The sequence below is a fragment of the Mesocricetus auratus genome, unplaced genomic scaffold, assembly GCF_017639785.1.
Source record: "Mesocricetus auratus isolate SY011 unplaced genomic scaffold, BCM_Maur_2.0 Super-Scaffold_100008, whole genome shotgun sequence".
In the NCBI taxonomy this organism is placed as follows: domain Eukaryota; kingdom Metazoa; phylum Chordata; class Mammalia; order Rodentia; family Cricetidae; genus Mesocricetus; species Mesocricetus auratus.
The window spans coordinates 167,826-189,019 of NW_024429192.1; the positions used below are offsets into that span (position 1 = coordinate 167,826).

A 21,194-nucleotide genomic window follows, 5' to 3' on the forward strand; every position below is an offset into this window, starting at 1 on the left:
ATTATTAAATTGTTAGTAAATGGCTAGGCTTCTTACTGGCTAGCTCTTTCTTAATTATTAACCAATTTGTATTAATCTAAGTATTTCCACATGATCTTACCAGAGAAGGGCCCAGACCTGTTACTCCTTCCTCTGCTACATAGAGTCTCCTGTTGGCCTCTCCTTGCCTTCCTCTCCCCAGAATTCTCCTCATCTAATAGCCTTGCCTATACTGCCTGCCTGGCTAGTGGTCAGTGTTTTATTCATCAACCAATAAGAGAAACATATACAGAAGGACATCCTCCATCATCCTATGTGGGTAAAGGGAACTGAACCAGGTCCTTTTCAAGGGTAGTAACAGGTAAGACATCTCTCTGGCCCTTTTAATGTTTATTCTGCTTTTATTGACCAGGCTTCTCAGCAGTGAAATAAACAATTAGTCCAATCCAACCTCACCCATGCCAAAGGGACCATGATGATGAAAGTCTGCTGGGTTCTGTACCTACCTGAACCTGAGTTGAGGAGGTTGGGAGATGTGGATGGGGGAATTTCTCTCCATATATCTTCATAAAAATCAGAGGAAGACTGTGCAGGCAGGAGAGGCCACTTGATGTTGGAGGCAAAGGCTTCAGTGACACAGTTACAGACAGTTGCCAGCAACCACCAGAAGTAGAGAGGCTAGGGACACTGTGCCAGTATCCTCCATGGGAACAGAACCGAGCAGATATCAGATTCCAGCCTAGTGGTACTAACTTCAGACACTTGCCTCCTGAACTGTGGCTGACTTGCATGAAGCCTCTAAGGTTGGGGTACTTTATCACGGCAATTATAAGACACTAATACAGCCACCTCTACCCTTTACCCCAGCCGAATTCTTTAAAGGAACAACTACTCAAACCACAAGTTGGGCAAACTTAGATGTACAGATATGTGTTCAAAGTGCAGTGATATTTAAGAGACACATAGCTGAGTAAAACTTTCCATTTGCAAAGATACAGAAACTTGTTCTAACTCCACCTAGAAGTGCCTCCCCAGCTTACAAGAAGGATGTGTTTGTTTAGCACAAGAAATTCAGACAGGATTTTTTAACACCACAGCGTTGTAACCCAGTTTCTGAGGGAAAACTCTAGGCATGGGGAGCAACTGGGCCAGGTCACAGCCCCTAGCAATAAGCCCAAAGGTCTGGGAACACCCACATTACTAGGCAGTCTCAACACCACAGGAGCATTCATGTTAAGGGAGGAAAAGGGCCTTCAAACAGTCAGAAAGAGATGGCATGGATGTCACAGAGGTGCAACTGAAGCAGAAGGAGGCTGTGGTTTGACCATGAGAGAGAATGTGGGTTTGTTGTGCACAGGGAGCAGGGAGTTGGTAATGACGACTTGGTAAGGGTGGTGAGCACTGGTCTAGGACAGGCAGAAAACTAAGCAGCCATGCCTGGGTTTGCTGAGGCAGCAGGCCACTGGAAACCACAGGAGAGTGTACCTGGGCACAAGCTGATGAGACATGCATTTAAAAGGGTGCATTCAGCTAAAAACAGAATCCACTGGAGGAGGAGGAACCAGAAATTGTTCGAGTAGCTACAGACTGGCCAGAGTTAGGAGTGGAGTCAGGAAGAGAAGAGTTAGAACCAGTGAGGAAAGACCTGAGGGTTACCTGAGAGATAACCTGATAAGGCCTAGTGGCAGCTGAAGGCAAAAAATGGGAAATTATTCTATGTGTCCAGTTTGAGTAGTAGGCCAGGGCAGCAGTCCCTTTAAATAGGATAGAGCTTCAAGCAACAGGTTTAAGGGTAGACAGAGCAGGTAAATTCAACTCTGAGTCCCTTTCACGGACTCCAGCTTGTGAAGTCCATGGCTGGGGGTGATCCAAGTGTTAAATAAACAATGTGTGTATAAGCATGTACATGGAGGCAGAGCTAGAGATCCTGCTTGGTGCTTATCAAGGGTTAGAATCATGATGGACTTCTAACTACCTCAGTCCAGAGGCAGACAGACAGGTAGCAAAAGCCAAACCCTACAAAAGACACCAATGAGCACAAAAGTGTAGCATCAACCCCAGAGCAAAGTTGAAGTGATAGCAGGAGGGCAGAAGCAGCAGAATCCCAGAGCAATTACAGATGACAGGAAGGGTAGGAGGTATATGTAAGCTCCAGTGGAGGAACCTGAAGCTCAGAGGTGAGCGGAGGGTAGAGACAAGCAAGGCTTGTCTGCATATACAGTGGGCCAAGCTATCAGGTTATTCTCACCTAAAATCAATGGAGAACCTAGTGTTAACATTGCAGCAAAGAAACATTTTAAAAGGCCTGTTTGCAAGCAAAGTGAGGGAGGAGTAAAACTTGGAGGCTGGGAGAGAATGTGTGTGTGTGTGTGTGTGTGTGAGAGAGAGAGAGAGAGAGAGAGAGAGGGGGGGAGGGAGGGAGGGAGGGAGGGAGGGAGGGAGAGGGAGGGAGGGAGGGGGGAGGGAGGGAGGGAGGGAGGGAGGGAGGGAGGAGGAGGGGCGCTGGTGCTTAAAGTGACTGCATTGTCAGAGCATCTTCCTGGTGTGGGTGAAGTCGCACAGCGACAATGTAACAGAAAAGGGAAGGCCACAGCCCTTAGAAATCCAAAGTGTTGGGATGGGCAGGGGGCAGAGGAAACAACACAGGAGGCCAAGAAGGTGCAAGCCAGGGGCAGGAAGCCCAGGGCAAGTTGGCATAGCTGCTGTCATTGGGACTGGAGAAGGAACTGATAAAATATCACATGCCAGAGGTCACCTGGAAGATCCAAAAGTTTCTGTTGTGTTTGGCAGCTAAGTCAGATTCAGAGAACTGGCAACCGTGGTTGGACATGGAGATGTCCAGTGTACAGGCAACTGGTACTGGAGACACAGCAAAGGAGCTGCAGATGGCTGGGAAACACTTGGGGAAGGCTGCTTTGCACTCTGTATAGTTAAAAAAAAAGTTTGGCTTCTATTGGGGCCTTAGCTTCTGCAGTGCAATGCTGATTTTCTGGCCTGTAAAGAGAGGGGCAGTGGAGCATTCTAACATCCTCGTTACAGGTGGCCCTTCTGAAAGCCCTCTTACAAGACCACTTTTCGCTTTAACTGCCAAAATATAAAGGCATTTTTAAAAGCCCTTGAATGATTGTAGAAGAAAACTTTAAGTGTGAAATTCTAAAGTATAGAAACAAACAAAAAAATCAGAGCTATTTTAAGACTCCCCCCCCAATTGGATCAACCTAATGCAAGATTCCTTCTCCCACATACCCTTCACACACTTCATAAAGCTATTTACCCTGATTCATGTGGCTAAATCCCACCTCCAGAAGTAGATGTGAAAATCACACGCTTCTTGAAATTTGGGACACCTAATTTAAGATCTAGGCATTTTTAAGGTCTGTTATAGAAATGCCACTTGGTATGTTCCAGTCTCTAGAGAACTGTCCGACTGTCCTGTGGCCAGAAGAGCCTTTCTTCACAGCTGGGACTTGCAGTTACCAGCTGCCTGGGGGCTGAATATGAAGTCATCTAGCAAATGGGACTGTAATTCATCCTCATACAAAGCGGATAAAAGAGAATCCGTGAAGGGTTGTGTGGGTTGTTTTTGTTTTTCTAATGAGATGGTCTCGCTCTGTAGTTCTGCCTGGGTGCTGGGATGACATTCGTGCACCACCCCGCCCAGCTTCAACACCCTTTTAAAAGGAAAGGTTTGGCCCTGTGATCAACTTGCAGATGACACAGAACGAATAAGAGGAACGGCAGACCTGAAAGGAGGCGAGCCTGAGAGCTGAACTTGCTCACTACAGCTCTCTCCAGGAGGAAGAAATGGAAATGAGCCACTTTCCGATAGCTCTGCGTTCAGGGGCTTCCCACAGCCACACCGCCACCTATCCTGGGGCGTCCCCGAGTGGAGCTCATGGCCACCCCTCCTCGGAGAAGCACCCACGCTCGGGCCCCAAGGCGGCCACGCTCCCGCAGACCCGCCCCCGGCCCGCCCTCCGCCACCCGGCACCCAATCCCAGCGCCGCGCACGTGACGAGCGCTGCCTGCGATGACCTCATCCCTGGTGTGGGATGACGTCAAATTCAAGATGGATGGAATCACAGCGGCAGCGGCGGCTGCGGGTTGCGCGAGCCGAGCGTGAGAGGAAAGGGACCCGGCGCCTGCCCCGGGGCTGAAGAGCGGTGAGTAACCGTCACTTCCCGCGCCCTAGGAGGACGTCGGGCCCTGTCGGGGACTACGGCCTCCCAGCAAAACGCGGCCTTTCCTGACGTAACACTGAGGTGATTTCTCTCCTTTTTTCCTCCACCAGTGGGTTGCGGGCGCCGGGCCCTTCTACGCGTGCGCGGGGCCGCGGTCCTCACCGAGCATGCTCAGACTCCCACGTAGCCGTGTGTGCCTTTACAATGCGCATGCTCTGTGCCCGCACTTGGCCTCGCCCTCGCTCCTGCGCATGCTCATTCTCCGGCCCGCTGAGCTACTCATCCTGACCGGGTGGCCTGGGTAGCCAGGGAATGGACCCGGGCGCGCGCGTCCCTACAAAGCCGTTGAGACACCGCAGCGGGCAAGGGTGCACACTTCGGGGCCCTGCGGCACGCGCGCGAGGCCGGGGGGACTGGGCGGCACTGCGCACCTGCCGCGGCTGGAGCGTGTGACAGACAGCCTGTCGGTCAGCCTTTCCGCGGACACGTCCAGAGCCCGTGCAGACCCTGCCCCACCTCCCCGAGAAAGACCCCCCCCTCCCGCCCAGGGACATAGCGCACAAGACTCCTTTGCAGCCCACACGTGGGCCGGGGCTTCTATCTCCCAGGCCTGGTTGTCAGGAGCACCCTGAGAGACCGCACCTTGTAATCAAAAAAACCATGCATGCACTATGCGTCCCTGAGGCCCTGGGTGCTGGAGAATCACACACTGCAGCACTTTGCAGGGGCCCTTAGATAGGTACTCCTTGAGGTGGCCCGACACAGGGGCGCTGTTGAGGGACACTGAGCAGCATCCGAAGCCTGTAATATTTGTGTTAGTGCATGAACTCCAATCGCCTCTACGTCCTCGGACATCTGTGTTAGAGCATAGTCCGGTGATTGTTCATCAGCATGACCCTGAGTCATGAGTTCCTGGATTTGTTTCATGATCCTCCCACCTTGTTTAAGAGGGCGAAAATAGGTTAATCCATGTTAGCATTTCCATCAAAAACCCTCCTCCACGTCTGGTAATTAATCATTACCCTTAACCTTACCCCTAAATATTGACCTTAAAGGAGAAAATTGGCTTACTTAAAAGGGACTCTAGTTCAGCCTATACACTTAACAGTATAGCGTTTTTTATTTAGTAAAAATATACAGAGTGTCATTCTGAGAAAACAGAAATTAGTCAATAGAAGCTCTCCCTCAAGGAATTGACAGTATTATGTAGTGGGGGAAATTGGGTATGGCAACACTAAAAGCAACAAAAGAGTTAATATAGAGGTCTCCAGACAAGGAGAAGTCACTTAAGAGCTGATTGAGGGCTGACTTTACAGATATCAGAGAGTGGCCAAAGGGCAAAGGAAAGAGAATCACTTTCTGCCTGAGGAGACCTGGCTCGCATCACCCCAACCTAAAGAGGCAATGTATGAAGACAAGCAGGTGTGAGAGTGTGGACCACAGGTGCCAGGCAAGGCAAGTGGGTTCACTGAGATGGATCTGTTCAGAAGGCAGCCAGGGGCTGGAGCCTCAAGAAGTTTGAGCAGAAATGCAGATGGAGTCGTAGTCCAATTGTTAGTGTAGCTACAAAAGCTGAGAAAATGCCCTGGTCTGGGCTCCACATGGCTCTGCAGAGATAAAGGTGAACAAGTCTAGTGAGCTTTCTATGCATGGCAGATGCCTGCCAAGCCTTGTGCTAGGAATTCACAGATGAATACAAGGACTTTGAGAAGGGGGGGGGAGCACGTGAGATCTGAGAGATTCACATACAAAAGCTGATGCATTGAAATCACTATGGGGTTATTGCAGAGGGATGGATGGAGTGTTGCTGTTGGCAAGTTGCAAAAGCTTTATAGTTCCAGCTAAATCTTTCTGTGCAACGGCCAAGTAAAGGAGAGGTAGAAGATAATTTTAAGTTTCAGAAACTGGAAATGCAGGTTTGTGGGTTACATGGTATGGAGTGCCACCCAGGCATGGTACAGAGGTGAATTGACATGTCAGAGAAGTCTGTAGTTTGGATTTTTCTAGAAAATAATAAAATAAAAAATCAAACTGTAGTCTAAAACAGGGCAGTAAAGTGGCCAACTTCATTTAGAGAAAGCAGTCAAAGAGCTTCATTTGTACTCCTTAATTTAATTGGAGTAGAAGGTAGGAAATAATCACATATTTATTGTGTAGGATCCCACACTGAACATCATGAAGAATGTCAGAAGTAATGTATTGGACCTTAAAGAGCTTGAGGTCCTGGTGGAACACACAGCCAGCTAGCATGTGACAGTGAATTAACACAGTGTGGTTGTGTGTCTGCTCTGTGTGGCAAAGGAATTGGCAGAGGAGGCATTTGCTTTTTTTTTTTCCTTTGACAAAGGCTTGTAGCCTATGTTGTCCTTGAACTCAATCCTCCTACATCAGCCTGGAGTGCTGGCATTGTGGACATGTGCCACACCCTGTATTTTGTTTACTCGTTCTAAGCTTAAGTAAGTTAAGGACTGTATTTATTGGCCTGCTTTTATTTAGTATACAGACCCAGTGACCTAAACAACACAAACTTTCTCATAGTTACAGAAGCTGGAAATTGGAGATAAAAGTGGTGTTGGCAGGCCAGCTCTTCTGGGGTTTCTCCCCTTGGCTTATAGACAGCATCTTATGTCTTCATAGGATCTTCCCTCCATGTTTGTCTCTGTTCTAATGCACAGTTTATTTTAATTAGCTGTATAAAGACTGCAGCACCAAATATGATTGCCTTTTGAGGTGCAGAGGTAAGGACTTCAATATACAAACTAGTGATGTTGGCTGGGAATGTTCAGCTGTAAAGTATTCCCAAAGGATTAGAACTTGAGCATATTGGAAAAGGAGTTTGGCACAGTCTAGGATGGTTCAGGTTGAGTGGTGGAGGAGGTCAGGTGGGAAGATTGTGTCTCTAGGACAGAAACAGGGAAAAGCCACAGTAAGGTAACTAAAGGATTTTAAAAGTATAGAGGCTTGAAGGTCAGTTATTAAGGATTTTGTATTTTAGCCTATTTTGTTTTAACTAGGACAGAGGAAATTATAACATTATTCGGTCTTTTCATCTTAACAAAATATTACATCAAGATGGTTCCTGAGCTCCCTGTGCACTTCTGGGGACTACACCAGCCATCACACTTCTCTCTCCAACAAGACATTTAGCACATTAAAATTGACTTTTGGGATTTCCTTATCTCTAGACCGTGGGAGTTTATTTGTCTTGAGTACCTATGTGTTCAAATATATTTAACCATGCCTTGCACATGGAGAGAGCCAATGAGCAAACTGCATTTGTGGAAGAGATTGTGTGCTGGGACATTAATGAAAGCCTTGCTTGAGGAATGTAGCATATGAAGGACAGGACAGGAGCAGGCAGCATGCAGAAATATGCCAGAACAGAAACTGACTGACTGAAAAGGGAATTTATTGTTTAAAAAAAAAAAAGATTATTCTTGAAGTTTGAGGAAAATCTTAAAAACAAACAAAACAAAAAAAACCTTGGACCACGAAGGACAAAACCATACCACTTGCAGGAATGTATGAGTCAGGCAATGACACATTGAATTTTCAGACTGCACTGAGATCAATTAGTCAGTTCCACTCAGCTTTTGCCTTTGTCTTGTCATGAACTATAGTCCAGGGAGAAAGTTTCTACAACCATCAGCTTGCACTTGCTAGGCAAAGTGTTCTCCCAAAGCAACACAGAGAGTCTCTGCAGAAGGAGTAATAGCTGCTGGGTGGCCAGAACAGACCAGCAGAGGCTGCTTGTCTGCAGTATAGCTAAGAGTCTAAACTGTATTACAGTGGAGCCATCCTCCTGGCTGAGGCTGCCCTTCAACCAAATTTGAACTAGAAAGAGGGAGGCTGAAATGTGTTGAAGTGGAGTACAGTAACTTGACACCATGAAGGATTCCCTAAGCAAGTCTGGCTTTGAAACCTGAGGCACTTCAGATAATTTGTGGATGTCTGCAATGTTACCAGGTGAGTGATGATAAAATTGAAGCTCAGAGCCAACTTCCTGCCACCACGTAGTAAAATCAAATGGAGAGAGAATACTGAATCCAGAAGTGAGGGCTTGGGGATCAGCTTTGTGTATGTAGTCAGGTGTTGAATGTTCACCTGTGTCACCTGCATCCCTAGAGTTCAGGATCATGTTAGGTTTTTGTAAGCACTCTCCAACATTGCAAAGGGGCAGTGTTCCCAGGACTTAGCCTTAGGTTGGTAAAGGGACATTTCCCACAGTGCTGCTAGTGTGAATTTTTTTGGAATAGTCCCAGAGCCTAGCTCATTTGTAATGATTTTTAACTATGGAACCAGTCTCTTAAATTGAAATAGGGGAAATCATTTTGAATCCTCTCCATCTCCTCACCCTCTGTAGTACCCATTGAGTTTCTGACTGTATACTTCCCTTTCTGAATATACTCTGTTCCAAAATTACCTACCTTTCTTAAAACCCAAAGTCCTCGTTCTGTGTGACATAAGAATGGGAATACTTGGGTTGAATCAATTTATATTAAGATACAGATGTCTCTCCTCAGCATCTAGTATAGCAGAGGCATTTGTGTGATGGCATGAAGTAATTTCATTGAGTCTTATCTGTCAGGGGCTTTAGGGTCCTTGTGGGGAGTTGACTTGAGGCCAGGGCAAGCTTCAAAAGATTTTAAGCCTGGGCCAATCAGGTAACATTCTTGGAAGTTCTGAGCCTTTGACTTTAACTTCAATAGCAAATGAGTCCCCGGTCTTCCCTGATGCCCCACCCATCACTCACTCATCCAACCCTCCCACCTCCTGGCCACATTGATAGCCTCCTGACATGAGTGTTCTTCCTTATTCTGTGCCTTCTTTATCACATTGTTGTCTACCCAGTCACAGGAATGTGAGGTGCAGGAGAACAGGAAGCCAGCCAGCGAGTTCACCTCCCACCATCAGCACCTCTTATGATGCACAGTGTACAGCGGGCTCACAAACACTCGGGAGAGGAAGAGAGAAGGAAGATGTGTACTTGCCAGGTGGGATTTGCTCTGCAGACTGGACCTTTCAAAGATTGCTGTTTGTGCCTCATGAGATTTCCACGTGGTATTGGTAGGGCTAGTACTGAACAGGCAAGGATACTACTGCTCAGAAAGGATGAGCAGTCCTGATAATACTGCATTCCTGATAGATGGTGGTAGACCAAAGACTTCTCCATGGAGAGCTAGCTACCATGGGCTTTTGCTGTAATAATTCTCTCCATTCTTCCCCCTTTGAATCTCTAGGAAACAACATTAAGTAGAACCATCTCAGGCAGTTTGGAAAGGTATTTGAAGGGAGATCCAAGTGATAGAGAGGTCAACTTGTTTCAGAATCTGGTTTTCTAGGGGTGTTTGTTTCAGCTGCTTCTGCTCTTCAATGGGACTTTTCTTCCACACCTTTCAGGCTCCTCTGCCATGGTAAAGTGATGGGATTTCTGCATTAATGAGTCAGGTAGAGATGAGCAGACCAGGGACAGTAATGACTGTGTGGTTTGTACATAAGATTTGTTGCTGCTATGAATCTTAGTTAACTCATGCAGGAAAATGAGTCTGCTATACCTTAACATTCATCGAGAAAGTACACACAGCAGCATAACTGTTGTTCTGAGGACTAAGCAGCTGAGATGTCAACAGGTCAGGTCCAGAGAGTTCATTTGCACTTCTCCAGCCATAGTGTGCTGGATTGCCACACAACACTCAGAAGCTCTGTTTTCTCCTTTGCTTGCTCTCTCAAGGCAGTGTTTATACTTTAGTTGCTAAACTCAGTAAGCGGTTACACCTGGTATAATCAAAATGTAACAATTCAAATGGTCCTTGTTTTCAGCTAGACCAGGACTGGGACTATTGCTTTCAAGTCCTTATAATTGAATTAAATTGTAAAAGCAACCCATAAGTGAAGGTGAATCCACACTGCCTGGCCTTCTCTTCAGTGTCTCTAGAGACTGTAGGAACAGGTATCACTCTTCTGTGTTTGATTTCCAGTGTCTTCATTTTGTTTCCCAGAGAGAGCCCTTTCATCTAGATCAGCATTATGACAGTTCCCAGGATGACTTTTGTTCTCTCTTGTTTGTAGTGCTGCATACACTGTCCTTGTCCCTTTTTGGGTCACCATACCATTTCTGCTTGTCTCTTTCTCATGCTTGATCCATCATCTGACTACCTCTCACCTGGATCTGGTGTCTGTCATCTGTACTGCATCTCCTATGATATCCATAGACATTTCTCTGTACCCATATAACTGTACAGTATCAACAGATTGCTGTGTGCTATTCCTATGCAAGACTAAACTCTAGGAGCTAGGCCACACTTGTCTTTTTGACATTCTCTGTGGTTAGTAGAGTTTTAGCATATTCTCAGTGGATGTTAACTTACACCTATGGTTTTAGGTTGTTTTGGTGTCTTGGTTTTTTGCTAAAAAGTAGAGCCTAAAACAACGTTATCTAATAGATGTTTGTTTGGGCAGAGATTCCAGAGAGCTCAGAAAAGGAAATAGATGCAGAGGTAAGATTGATAAGTTGTCACTCGCCTGTAGAGTGTCAGAACTGAATCCCCTAGAAAAGGAAAGGCAGGTAGGGAAGCAGCTTGATTTCTCTGCCAAGTCCATCTCAACAAAGGCCATCGTTCTCCCTGTCCTGGCAGGGTCCTTGATTCTTCCCTTGCTTTGTAGTTACCGTCCCTGTCAAGCCATTGTAGCAGTAGATGTCTCCTATGTCCTTTGCTTATCATCAGCTGTCTACAATAAAGCCAGCGATGTTATAATTAAGACATAACTCAGGCTTCTTCCCCATTATCCTCCAGTGGCCCTCCATTTTCTACATAATAAAATCCTTTCCAAACCACCCAGCCTTACAGTCTGACTCCAGAGATGATATTGTCCATGAATCCTAGCTCTTTTGGCTCCGGTTCTACTTGACCTTGGTTCTTTCCTCTGTTGTGTTATCTTCATAATCCCCAGGCTCATGCCCTGCTCTATTGAGTTTTCTCAAATGTACTTCCATGACTGATTGGATGGGTGGGTGGGTGGGTGGATGGATGGATGGATGGATGGATGGATGGATGGATGGATGGATGGATGGCACTATCTGTAGGTACTGAGTGATGGTATAATCATCCCATCTGCCCCTCAGCAGCAATGTGTGGAAGCTGTTACTATCCCTGTTTGCTGTGCAGGGGATAGACTGGGACTTAGAGTGATTGACTAGCCCAGAAACAGGTTGACTCTGACCTCCCAGAAAAAAATTCTTGTACAACTCAACTGAATGTACACTTGCACACAGGGCATATCTCTGTCTTTAGCGGAAAGTGGTTTCCCAAGCCCTTGCTGCATTTAGTACTTTCTGATGTTTTCTTTCTTAGTGCTTTATCTGTTCTTAATTGCTTGTTTCAAACCATTAGAATGAGTTAAAAAACAAAACAAAAAAACACTTGACAGATATCTGCCCTGTGGACAGACCCAGCCTTTGCTTCTTGCCTGCTGTTTCCCTTGTGTCAACAATCTGAGTCAGTCTTGTGGCAATCTAAGCTTACTGTTTTTCTGCTGACCCCTGTAAAGAATGAGAAGTGTCTTTACGCAGATGTGTGGTTCTTACAGTGAACCAGTAGTGACAAGTAAATGGAAATGGCTGCCAGAAGAAAAGGATCTCATCCAAGCTCTTGTTACAAGTAAATGAGTTACTTGTCACTGTTAAAGAAAAGCAGGCAGGAATGAAGGGAAACCTGGTGGGTGCTGGATTCACCTCTGCTGGCAAAAGCACACCCCTGTTTGCATCGTGCAATCTGTTCTCTCTGAAAACTGAAGAGCCTAGTTTCCAAGTGACCAGTAAAGATTGACCCTGGAGAGCTGGGGGCTGGGGACTTGTTGACTTACATGTGGGGCTGGGTGTGGTTCTTGGCAGCATTCTCTCTAGAATAAGCCTGTCAAAGATGTATCTAGTCACCATGGATACATTCTAATAGTAAAAATCAATGTCTGTCTGTCTCTGTCTCTGTCTCTCTGTCTCTCTCTCTCTCTCTGTCTCCACCTGTCTCCCCACCCCACCCCCAAGTTCCATGGCAGTACTATTGGTAAGAGTCAGTGATACAGAACTAGACCACACGGAGGAGGTGTTCATAGAGCAGAGCCCACACGACATGTCCCATGATAAACCTGCTTTTTCCTAGAGCACCAGGAAGGGGGTGGTAATCTGGTTAAACCTATTCTTACAGTACTGATAGCTGCACATTTATTGAGTGTTTGATGTAGATGTTTGCACATCTGATCTTTGCCACACACATGTAAGAGGGCACAGTTGTTACCCTGCTTCACACACAGGCTTGTGTATAGAGGGCATCAGCTCACAGGGTAGAAGCTAGCACCTCAGCCAAGTATCTGATCCCAAAACCCACAATGACCCACCAAGTTACCTTCTCTCACCTTTAGGTTTGAACAGAATTTCAATAACCCTTCAGTTTAAACTCCTTAATCAGCTTTACAGCTAGGCTAAAGTTCTCCATGCTGTTGAAAATGGCATTTAAAAAATCACAAGCAATTAGTATAAGAAGGAAAACAACCTTTTAATTCTCTAATGCTTCTAACCTTCATTAAACACTTTGACCTAGTAATTAGCAAGTAATTATTCCCTTTCCAAGTTCATTTTAAAAGTCCACAATCCATTATTAATCGTTAGCAGTCATGTTGCATTCAAATATATCTCTTGATAGTAATAAAACTGAGGTAGAATGAGGAATTTTGACAATTCACATTTAGTTTATTCCCCGAATAAACTAAATGTAACCAAGCATCAGATGGGGAAGGACCCTAAATGTTAAACCTCATTTTCAAGTATCATCTCTGTGTGTTAACTTCAAGCAGGCCTTTGATGGAATACAAATGCTGATGGTCTCACCTGTCTTCCAGATAAACTGCAGGATGGAGGGACTGCTGCATTACATCAACCCGGCACATGCCATTTCTCTGCTCAGTGCCCTCAATGAGGAGCGCCTCAAGGGACAGCTGTGTGATGTACTCCTGATTGTTGGGGACCAGAAGTTCCGGGCTCATAAGAACGTCTTGGCTGCCAGCAGTGAGTACTTCCAGAGTTTATTCACGAATAAGGAGAACGAGGCACAGACTGTCTTTCAGCTGGACTTCTGTGAGCCTGATGCTTTTGACAACGTTCTGAACTACATTTACTCCTCCTCCCTTTTTGTGGAGAAGGGCAGCCTTGCTGCTGTACAGGAGCTGGGGTATAGCCTTGGTATCTCCTTCTTGACCAACATCGTTGCCAAAGCCCCTCAGGCTCCTTTTCCAGCCTGTCCAAACAGGAAAAGAGTGTCAACGGAAGATGATGAGACCAGCTCTCAGAAGCGAAGTGTCATCGTGTGTCAGGGCAGAAGCGAAGTGCCAGGGAAAGCCAGTGGGCCAGCGGTGCAGGACCTGAGCCATGCTACCGTGGTCTCGCCAAGTGGTGCAGTCAAGACCAGCACCAATAAGCCACCTGTGGCCAAGCCGTCAGAACCGCTTCACAGTCTGTCTTTAACTGAAAAGAGTTGGCCGAAGGATAGTGCTGCTGTATATGCAAAGTCTGTTGAACAGCCTGGGGCTTTGGATGATCCTAACAGGGGCAGTTTGGTTAAGAGGAATGCAGTCCTACCTCCAAAGCCTTTACAAGACAGGGAGGCCACAGACGATAAGCCAGGGGTAAGCAGCCAGCTACCCAAGGGGAAAGCTATTGAGCTGGCACTGAAGAGACCACGGCCACCTGTTCTGTCTCTTCGTAGTTCATCAGAGACTCCATATCTCTTAAAAGAAACTAGCAAAGGAGGCAGTCAGGGGGAGGATAGGAACTTGCTCTACTACTCTAAGCTAGGCCTGGTGGTTCCATCCAGCGGGCCTGCTTCTGCAAATCAGAGCGTTGACAGAAGTGGCCCATTAGTGAAAAGCCTCCTCAGGCGGTCACTGTCTATGGACAGCCAGGTTCCTGTCTACTCCCCCTCCATAGATTTGAAGTCATCCCAGGGATCATCCACAGCAGCAAATGAGGCATCAGGCAGTGTGTTCTGTGCAGTGTCTCAGAAGTCATCTTTAAAAGATGGCAGTGAAAAAAAAAACCTGGATGACAGACCTCAAGTGCTACAGCCTCACCGCCTCAGGTCCTTTAGTGCTTCGCAGTCAACAGACAGGGAGGGAACCTCCCCTGTGACTGAGGTGCGCATTAAGACTGAGCCTAGCAGCCCTCTTTCGGATCCCTCAGACATCATCCGGGTCACCGTGGGAGATGCAGCAACAACTACGAGAGACCTGTACCTCAAAACAGAGGAAGACCAGAAGGACATAAGCAGACTCCCAGCAAAGAGACGGTTCCAGGCAGACAGAAGGTCACCCTTGAAGAAGGCAAGGGCAAATGATCTTGGGCCTTCTGTCTCAGAAGAGAACTGTGAGGAGGGCAGGAGCCCTCCCTCCCTTGACAGCAACTTCCCAGATTCTGAATTAAACAGAGAGGAGTTTGGTGAGTTGGAGGGGACGAGACCAAACAAAAAATTTAAATGCAAACATTGCCTTAAGATTTTTAGATCAACCGCGGGTCTTCACCGCCATGTTAACATGTACCATAACCCAGAGAAGCCTTACGCTTGTGACATCTGTCACAAGAGGTTTCATACCAACTTCAAGGTGTGGACACACTGTCAGACCCAACACGGCATAGTGAAGAACCCATCGCCAGCCTCTAGTTCCCATGCAGTTTTGGATGAGAAATTCCAAAGAAAACTGATTGACATAGTGAGAGAGAGGGAGATTAAGAAGGCCCTGATCATTAAGCTGAGGCGCAGCAAGCCTGGCTTCCAGGGACAGAGTAGTTCCCCAGCACAGCAAGTCATCAAGAGGAACTTGCGCTCCCGAGCCAAAGGGGCCTACATTTGTGCCTACTGTGGCAAGGCATACCGCTTTCTCTCTCAGTTTAAGCAGCACATAAAGATGCACCCGGGAGAGAGGCCCCTCGGAGTGAGCAGAGCTGCTAAGCCAAAAGAGCAGGCTCTGGCACGCGCGGTAGAGAGCAAGGAGGTTTACCCGTGCCGCCTCTGTAATGCTAAGCTCTCTTCTCTTCTAGAGCAAGGCAACCACGAGCGCTTGTGCCGGAACGCCACCGTTTGTCCTTACTGCAGCCTCAGGTTCTTCTCCCCCGCGCTGAAGCAGGAGCATGAGGACAGGTGTGAGTACAAAAAGCTGACCTGCCTGGAGTGCATGCGCACCTTCAAGTCTTCCTTCAGCATCTGGCGGCACCAGGTGGAAGTGCACAACCAGAACAACATGGCTTCAGCAGACAACATCTCCCTGCCCACCCTGGACCACAACGGTGAAGTGGCAGCTGCTCCCAGGCCTCAGGCTGAGCCTAGCAAGGTAAACCACGTGGTTGTTCCAAAAGAGGACACAGTGTTTAGTGACTCTTCAGAGCAAGTGAACTTCGATTCTGAGGATTCCTCCTGCCTCCCTGAAGACTTGAGTCTTTCAAAGCAACTGAAAGTCCAAGTCAAAGAGGAGCCTGTGGAGGAGGCCGAGGAGGAGGCTCCTGAGGCCAGTGCAGCTCCCAAGGAGCCTGGTCCCAGCAAGGAGGCTGGTCTGTGGCCCTGCGAGAAATGTGGAAAGATGTTCACGGCACACAAGCAGCTGGAGCGACACCAGGAGCTGCTGTGTTCCGTGAAGCCCTTCATCTGCCACGTGTGCCACAAAGCCTTCCGCACCAACTTCCGGCTCTGGAGTCATTTCCAGTCCCACATGTCTCAGGCCACAGAGGAGCCTGCACAGAAAGAGGCTGAGGTGTGTCCTGTGCCCACAAATTCCCCCTCACCACCACCTCTACCACCTCCACCACCCTTGCCCAAGATCCAGCCCCTGGAGCCCGACAGCCCCACAGGCCTTCCTGAGAACCCGACCCCAGCCACAGAGAAGCTATTTGCACCCCAGGAGTCAGATACCCTCTTCTACCACGCTCCTCCCCTTTCAGCAATCACATTCAAAAGACAGTTCATGTGCAAGCTTTGCCATAGGACTTTCAAGACCGCCTTCAGTCTTTGGAGTCACGAGCAGACACACAATTAAAAGACCTACCCCTCTCACCTGTCAAAACAGCAGGCCCTTGGCTTGTGAACTGTGTCCTAAGACAACATTTTTTAAAAAAATAATAAAGGTTGGAAATTGTTATGTTTGAATTTAGGTTTGGGGATAAATTGATATTGACTAGGAATGTCCTTACAGCTTCAGAAACAAATGTGGAAACATTGTGTTCTGGACCTCAGCCAGCAGGGGTTTGATTCTGTTACTGTTAAAGTTGAGTTAATGTTGGTGAATTGCATGGTTCCTCATTCCAAGGTGTCACTATAATTACTTGATTGAGGTTTTTGTTTTCTGGGTAGTAGGATATTAGGGTATTGTTAGGTTTTTGGTTTTGGGTTTTTTAAATTTATTATTATTTCAGATACCTAAGTTTGAGGTAACCCCTTAGCCGTGTTTGTAAGGCCAAAACATGAGAAAGAAAGGGAGTCATTTGCAGTATTGAGTCAGATTTTAGAATACCTTAGCAATAAGAAAAAACAAACCCCAACTTTAATAAATTATCCTGACACTTGATAAGACAAATATTTGGTATTTTGTGGTCCTATGAAACTTTCTTTTTGTATGAAAATTGTGAGACTTTAAATCAGCAATAGTCACACTTAGGTTTTTCTAATAAAATAACGAGCTATCAATCACTTCGTATAATCAGTGATGGTCATGTGCTAAGGAAGACAGAGAAATAGAAACATGTTTGGGGAGTGCTCAACAGTCAGCAATAGCAGATTAATTGTGAGAGCCACTGAATTCTGGTATGTCTTCTGTATCATAGCAGCTTTCAACTGGCACTTTAGAGCTGACAGTGTTTGGTCTCTACGGTGTCATTGGGATAAGCATTGCTAGCATGAGGTTAGCAGAGCACAGCCTCACCGCATCCTAAGCTACCATTCCTTCTAGGAGCTTCAGAGATTGGAGGAAGTGCCACGTTGCAGCATTCATGCACTTTACAAGAACTGTGTGCACAACATACACATTTCTGTCTTATGTGAGGATATCTATGGGGGTGTTGAAGTGGACAGCAGTGAAAATGTCACTATCTGACATGCAAATGTATATTAAAAAACTAGCAAAGGTCCAAAATTAGTTTTTGCAACTTGATTTGTTACTTAGGGTTTGGGATTCTTTTTTTCTGTTCCACATAGGTTGTAAATAAAAGCCTCTCCATAGGCAATATACAAAGTTCAGTGGAGTATTTCAAAAGGCAAAATTTCGATTTCACTCTGAGGGAGGATCACACCTGGAAAGGAAACTAGGGGAGCACAAACTCCCTATTCACTTTTGCTGCAAGCTGCTTCTTCACATTTTCAAGCAGAGATCTAGCAGAGATACTACCCATCTGATTATAAGCATTCTACACCCATGATAGCAAAGGCAGTCTTTGTATTGAAGCAAAGATTTTTATAAAATACTAATTGACTTTGTAATTATAGAAGCTGTATGTGGAATTTTGACCTTTATTCTTTCACTTGAAAAAGCTTTTGAAAATCCATAAATATGTCTGCGTTTCCTATTTTGTTCCTTAAAATTTCAGAGAAGGGAAATAAAATTAGGTTGCAGCTACTGATTCTTGCCATCTGCTTTTTTGAACTATGCATTTTAGAGATGAACTAAAAGTGTCCACCTTTTAATGAATGAAGCTAGTGCCAGGCTAGGTAGCTGTCCACTGAACTCAATCCCTGTGGTGAGTGTCTAGTCTCTCTCTCTAAACACCTTGGAGTGTCACTTTTTAAAAGGCCATCTCCCTGCATGGTCGTCTCCTGTGTAGCTACAGAGCGATAATCTCCAAATCTGGCATTGCCAGCTCAGTGCCCCAGGACTTGAACCTATGCTACATTTTTGAAGATTTATAAAATAATATTGTTGCAAAAAAAAAAAGAAAAAAAGTATTTTTGATCTAAATGTAAGGTCTTCATGTTTGTTAGGATTTACAAATTACCAGTGTTTGTCACCTTTTTTGTCTAGGAATAAAACATAAGATTTCAAATAAAATTTTGAACCAAAAACATTTATAATGCAGTTGTGACTTTTCTATTGCTTTTTATACTGTATATTAAAAGACTCTTTCAGAGTTTATTTTGGTGTTAAAAACTATCCTTCCACTCATGTAACTATTTTAAATGCTGAGAAACAAAATAATAAAATACATTAATCACTGTATTCAGTAAACAGTTTTTTAGAGAATGTTTATCTCAGCCAGCAGGCAGATATTTGGTGTTCAGTAAATAGGTCTTTCATCATTGTAAATCTTTAGATAGTAAAGATATTCTTGTAAATGTTTTTTTCTGGTTGTAATTAATTTTTGCAAGTATAGAAAGCACATTGTTTCTTGTAATTATTTAAGATGCCTGCTTTTTTATGCAGTTGTGGAAAGAATGTAAACTGTTTTAATATATTCTTTGTTAACCTGAGAACTTGTTAATGAATTGTTTTCTTTATGTGGGGAGGATTGAGTACCTAAAGCATGTTTTTCCCACTCAGAGTAATAAACTAATATATCCATACATTTCAGGGTTAGCATTTCCAGGTTGCTAAGCCAATTCTCCCTTTAAAACTAGTTCATACATCTGTGGTTCTGCCAGATGGACAGCTGACCAGGGCTGAGTGTGTTCTGCTTTTCTGTTTCAGAATGTGTCCTTCTCTTTAAAAAGATTGCCTGGTACTCAGTCGCTTACCACCTGAACCTACATGTAGCCCGTGCTGGTGCTAATGAAAGTGGTAACTGAGATGGTAAGATGGGCCCTGTCTTTTGGACAGAGGCCTGAACACTACCTTCCCAGGCCTGGTGACTGGAAGGCAGTGCCCGAAGCCGGCCTGTGTACCCTGTAGTTGGGCTCTCATGGATGTGTGTGTGTGTGTGTGTGTGTGTGTGTGTGTGTGTGTGTTTTGATACATTTCCTTAATACAAAATAAGTAGCTTTCATTCCTTCAGATTTCTTTATAAATCCTGTTGGGGAAGTCCTGTTATTTGCCTGTTATTTGTCAATAAAGTATTGTTGTGCCAATAGGAATCTAGATAGGTGGGACTAGGAGTCCAGGAGGATTCTGGGAAGGAGAAACACAGGAGTTCAACATGTAACCGCCATGGGGTAGGAGCCCGGAACTATTCTCCGGTAAGAGACATACTTAGATTAACAATTATGAGGTAATTACTTAAAGCAGAGCTAGCCAGTAAGAGACAAGCAAGGCCAACAGCTTCCTAATGAATATAGCCTCCTGTGTGTTTATTTGGGACTGATGCGGCTCTAGAACCAGGCTGGCGGGAAGGCTACTCACAAATAAAAAGTTTCTCTTAACAAAATCCTATCCATTAACCTTTATAGAAATCCAAATCCAAAGTCAGTTTGTTAATTTCTAATATCTGATTGGTGGTTTGGGGGTAGTTGTGAAATGCATTAATATCTCAAATAATGCCAGGGCTTACCCTCCTTAAGTGTTCTTTTAAAAATAGATTTTTAATCCAGGTGTGGTGGTACTTTCTATCATCACTATTCTTTGTTTGGGAAGCTGAGCCCTGGAGTGCATAGTGAGACTGTCTCCAAAAAAACAAGTCAAAATATTCAATTTCCTTGTTGTAGCTTTAGCACTGTAAGGCATTTAATGTTTTCATGATTTTTTAGCATGCTCTTCAGAGTCCTCCGTGAGGACTCCAGCTGGGAAGAAGACCACTAGGGACTTTTCTCGGGCTGGGAACTAAATTGGGGTTCAGATTCTAGAGAAGAAAGGAAAGTTAGTGTCTAATGTTTTAAAGATTCCTTTCAGAGACAGACTTTGGAGAATCCTAAGTATTTTCCTGTAAATCTTTAAAACAATTGGATTCTACATTCTTGGGTCATTTGTGCATACTGCAGTTGCTGGTTAATATTCTCAGAAGGTAGCCATTTGTAGCTGGCTTTAATCCAAACTGCCCTGAGAGCAGTTTTTCATCAAATACTGTTTAACTGAAAGCAAACAGGTTTTACAGTTGTGTACAAGTTTTGTTGTTCTATGCCTTTGCAGAATAGACTGCTTGACTTTTTTAAAATAACCTTTTGGGAACCAAAAATGCATAGTAAGATAGGAATGTGACGATGTTCCATTGCTTATTCTATCCATTTCTGTAGTCTTTCCTTTGTTTAATGGTACCAACAATGGATGGGTCAGTAAATCTGCACTGTGCTCTGCTCTGAATTATGTCATTGGTATCCTCTGTGCTTTGAAAACCACCAGCGCTGTTGGTGATAGTGAAGGGGGATGCTCTTCCCAGGATGATAGGAGCAGCACTGGAGAGTTTGGGGACACTTGATTTCCCAACCTCCCACCCCTATTCCAAAGTACCTGTGGAATTAGGTTGCTAGAGCTCTCAGTTATCAGACTAAGTTGATACCACAGGTATGTAAACATTAAGACTAAATGCATGTGTATCTGTGCCTGTCTGCTTTGTGTCTTTCCTGTACAGATTCAGTTGGAAACCATGGTTTTCTTTACTTTCACAAGGGTGATCTTGTGTTAGCGAGGAGGATGTAAGTACATGACAGCACCTGAGAACAGCCTTTGTGTTGTAATGGGGCTCCTCCATCCAAGGGATACAGTCCCACTTTATTTTTGCAAACACCTGGCTGTGGTTATGTCACCAAAGTAATAGAAAGGGCAGAGAGAGAATGGGCAAACTCCTCCACTGATGGATGAAGCTGCTTGCATCCCCTGCAGCAGCTTCGCTTCTCTTGCCAGTATCTGAAGCCAGTCTGTGTTGGGTGTGTGTACCTAAATTTCTTCAGCATACTACACCAGAGACCAAGAATGCCATTTATTAACCTTTTCCCTCCCCTTGCTTACCCAGTTGTTCAACACAGAACCGAGTTTGAGCTAAGGAATTTGAACATTCCCCTTGGCAGCCATCAGCTTTCTGGGTTTAGATTTGTTGGTCTCCTGCCTTCTCCTCAGACCTCATCACACACAAAATCTCTAAGTGCC

The 21,194-nt window shown here is 45.3% G+C and overlaps 1 protein-coding gene across 10 annotated transcripts; it reads left to right on the forward strand.

The window, feature by feature from the left end:
* Positions 1-4,010: 4,010 nt before the first annotated feature.
* On the forward strand, positions 4,011-18,745 carry Zbtb21 (zinc finger and BTB domain containing 21). 10 transcript variants are annotated; one of them, XM_021229405.2, is made up of 5 exons: positions 4,031-4,241; positions 7,950-8,126; positions 9,012-9,154; positions 13,053-14,643; positions 15,244-18,745. In XM_021229405.2, exons 3-5 carry the CDS (start codon positions 9,083-9,085, stop codon positions 16,230-16,232), a joined length of 2,652 nt encoding a protein of 883 aa, XP_021085064.1. In that variant the 5' UTR covers positions 4,031-4,241; positions 7,950-8,126; positions 9,012-9,082; the 3' UTR covers positions 16,233-18,745. The 10 variants fall into 10 exon arrangements, with proteins under 10 accessions (XP_012971675.1, XP_021085063.1, XP_005073833.1 ...); XM_021229406.2 differs by having other exon boundaries at positions 4,032-4,241; positions 13,053-13,218; XM_021229404.2 differs by having other exon boundaries at positions 4,021-4,142; positions 13,053-18,745.
* The last annotated feature ends 2,449 nt before the right edge of the window (positions 18,746-21,194 follow it).